Source organism: Octopus bimaculoides, chromosome 26 (genome assembly GCF_001194135.2).
Source record: "Octopus bimaculoides isolate UCB-OBI-ISO-001 chromosome 26, ASM119413v2, whole genome shotgun sequence".
Classification (NCBI taxonomy): domain Eukaryota; kingdom Metazoa; phylum Mollusca; class Cephalopoda; order Octopoda; family Octopodidae; genus Octopus; species Octopus bimaculoides.
In genome coordinates, this window is record NC_069006.1 from 19,468,050 (window position 1) to 19,469,983 (window position 1,934).

Here is a 1,934-nt window from a genome sequence, read left to right on the forward strand (position 1 = left end):
TATATATATATACATATATATATATATTTAAACAATACATACATACAATATATATACATATAATATATATATATATATATATACATATATACTTACACACACCTATACATGTATACATTACGTACATACACGCACAAACGTGCACACACACACATCTGTATGCATGTATGTGTGTGGGCGCGCTTGCACATAGTTACATTGTAAGGTCCTGGGAGTGTTTGTTGTCCCCTTTATCTTGGATTTTAACCCCAAACAATCGTACACCAAGATTAGATATGTTTACATAGACAAAATGGATTATATATAGAAAACTGTATATGTACGTATACGTGTATGTATGTGTGCGTATATATTATATATATGTATGTGTGCGTATATACATATATATATAAAATGTGTGTATACATACATGGCATCTCTATACACAGCCACATATATATATATATATATATATATATATATATATTATACACACACACACACAAGTGGTGGTGGTTGTGGTAAAGTTAATTCAGTGCAACTACTACTACTACTACTACTACCACTACTGTTATTATTAATGATGGTGGGGAAGGTGGTGGCAACACCAACTGCTGCTGCTGTTATTGAGAAGTGGGGAAGAGGAAGAGGTAATATTGTGTAGAGTTGTGTGTAGAGTCACGTGACCTGCTCTAAGCTAACCAATTTTCTTCAGTGAATGGAGAAAAAGTTAAGGAAGGTCGAGGTCTAAAGTGTTCCATTGCCGGGATACCAGTCAATCTACAGGACATGTCTGAATCCAGCGCTCCACCGGCCCCAGTTGCCGCCCCACCACCGCCACCCCCTGCGGCCCCTAAAGTCTCAAAATCCATCCCCAATTCTATCAAGTTCCTTTTCGGTGGTCTTTCTGGGTAAGTTCCTTCTTAACATTTTATCCGTTTGTCCTTGAACACAATCTGTCTTCTTCATTCTTACTCTCTCTTTCTACGCTGATTTGCTTAAGGCAGCTTCTTTAAGACCTCTGTATCTTTATCAATCTTCACTTTATCAAAGCAATTCTAATATCAGTCTTTTTAATATCTGAAGTACACGTCACTTTTCTCTATCTCTCTTGTTATTTAGTTCCAATTAACCTTGGTTTTAATCAAAATCAAAAAGATTCCAGCTGTAATCAACCAGTTTTTTTTTTTTTCGGGTTAAGTATGTTCCAATGACTCCAGTTTCCAACTTGCCCTTCCTTTCTTTTTAAGGCTGTAATTTGAGAGGGATTTTGCTGTTATTTCGAGCTTGTTTGACCACGTTTATAATACCGCTACCTTTCACATTCGTTAACATCTCCCCTATAGTTGACATCATGGTCTTACTTTCTCCTTATATCTACTGCTATACTGGTTGGTCATCGCTAATTCTCTCCGTAGATAACACAGCTGACTCCGTCTCTCTTCTTTGCATTGCTGTGTGCGTGTGTGCATGTATATATATATATATTTATCCTTGAAGGTCTGCGATGTGTCTCGGAGTCTCTTAAAGTGTATTTTTAAATGATCAGAGCAACTCTTCTTCGCATGACTAAATAAACGGTCATACATCTCTTACCTGTTTATACTTTGTCTATACTTGAAGGTCTGCTACATGTCTTCTTGGAGGCGCTTAAAGTGCATTATAAATGACCCACAGCAATCCTGGTTACATGTCTATACCTTGGCTGCCAGCACATTACGTATAATATATATATATATATATATATATATATATATACACACACACACACACACACACACACACACAGTTAATGACCTGGTCGCAGTTGTGCGACGACAATTTTGACAGCTCAAGAAATAATAAAGTGAATTTATATTTTCGTGTTTTCAAATGATTGAAATGGCCCTTCCACGATGTAATACATACATACATACATACATTTATTATATTATTTTACGGTCGAGTTTCTATAA

At 36.1% G+C, this 1,934-nt stretch overlaps 1 protein-coding gene across 1 annotated transcript in view; it reads left to right on the forward strand.

Moving 5' to 3' along the window:
- Positions 1-605: 605 nt before the first annotated feature.
- Positions 606-1,934, forward strand: part of LOC106876103 (mitochondrial 2-oxoglutarate/malate carrier protein) — a 32,629-nt gene continuing 31,300 nt past the window's right edge. The window contains exon 1 of the mRNA XM_052976922.1: positions 606-890. Coding sequence (XP_052832882.1) covers positions 769-890 — 122 coding nt within the window. The 5' untranslated portion in view covers positions 606-768. The remainder of the gene's footprint in view (positions 891-1,934) is intronic.